The 1,460-nt window shown below is 50.6% G+C and overlaps 1 protein-coding gene across 1 annotated transcript; it reads right to left on the bottom strand.

Annotated features, from left to right (window-relative positions):
- Positions 1 to 747: 747 nt before the first annotated feature.
- On the bottom strand, positions 748 to 1,236 carry LOC138889547 (uncharacterized). Its single transcript, XM_070172871.1, has one exon. The coding sequence runs from the start codon at positions 1,234 to 1,236 to the stop codon at positions 748 to 750; it is 489 nt and encodes a 162-aa protein (XP_070028972.1).
- Positions 1,237 to 1,460: the final 224 nt, after the last annotated feature.

Genomic DNA, 1,460 nt, shown 5'->3' with positions numbered 1-1,460 from the left:
AACAGTACATGCGATAACAGCATCGGATGACTAAGCCTCAGGCCTGGCAGGGAAAGCATAACATCGGGGTTAGGCCCCACCACTCTGAACCATATTTTTAGGACGGCCTCCTGATGGCTGGCCTCCTCCTCTAGTGGCCTGGCCTCCACCTCTAACGGCCTGACCTCCACCTCTAGTGGCCTAACCTCTACCTATGACTCTCTGACCCCTACCTCTAGCTGGATGAGCGGTCGGTAGCGCGCCCGGTGCCAGAATCATGGCACGAGAACCCTACTATTGTGGTTGAACACCCATTAATCTCGGACAGGTCCTCCGGATATGCCCATAATCACCAAACTAGAAACATCCATCCTGATACTATGGTTGTGGAAGCTGAGACTGACCCAGACGAGCTGACTGACCACGATAATAACTCTAAAGAGGAGATGCTCTGATAGGAGCTGGTGGTGCACTATAAGTTGGCTGCCCCGAAGAAGGTACATAGGGACCACGACTCCGTAAAGCTCCGTTGGATGCCTGAAGCGCTGAACGAAATGGCCTGGGAGGATGGCCCCTAACAAAAGTACCTCGACCTCCAGATAAGGCCCCATTGAATCCACCGGAGTGACGTGGCCTCTTGTCAGACCCATGACCACTCCTCTGAGCTAGAACCATCTCAACTAGTTTGGTAACATTGGTTGCATCTTGGAAAGAAATCTCACTCCAGTCTCCTTAGCCACCTGCAATCTGATAGGCTGAGCAAGTCCCTCAATAAACCTCATCACCTTCTCTCTCTCTCTCTCTCTCTCTCTCTCTCTCTCTCTCTCTCCTCTCTCTCTCTCTCTCTCTCTCGGTAGGAAGTATATGAAGAGCATGACGGACCAAATCAATAAAACGGGTCTCGCATTGAGTTACAGTCATGCTGCCCTGTTGGAGAGGCTCAAACTGCCTGCGATAGTCCTCTCTCAGTGTAACAGGAAGGAACTTCTCAAGAAATATCTTAGAGAACTGGTCCCAAGTCAAAGCAGGCGACCTAACTGGTCTAGTCAACACAAATTCATTCCACCATCTCTTGGCGGACCCTATCATCTGGAAAGCAGCAAAATCGACCCTATTGGTCTCCTCTATTCCCATATTTCGTAGCACCTCATGGTTGCGGTCAAGATAATCTTGTGGGTCCTCAAAAGCTTCCCTACTATAATGAACTGGAAAGAGCTTGGTGAACTTGTCCAATCTGAACAAGGCCTCAAAAGGCATAGCTGATCTATCACCGGTTTGTGCTGCAACACCTAACGGAACTACCCCAACTGGCTAAGCTGCTGGAGCCTAAAACTGGGGAGCCATCTGCTCCGGAGTGTAAGTAGCGGGAGTCTGTGCTCCTCTTCCAATCTAAGAGACGGTTGGTGCTATAGGGAATGTGTCGTCCTGTGCCACACTCTCCATGAGGCTCACTAGACGGACCAAAGCATCCTGAAGTACCG

This window comes from Nicotiana sylvestris, chromosome 4 (assembly GCF_000393655.2).
Source record: "Nicotiana sylvestris chromosome 4, ASM39365v2, whole genome shotgun sequence".
Lineage (NCBI taxonomy): Eukaryota > Viridiplantae > Streptophyta > Magnoliopsida > Solanales > Solanaceae > Nicotiana > Nicotiana sylvestris.
This window is presented reverse-complemented; position numbering and strand designations above follow the sequence as displayed.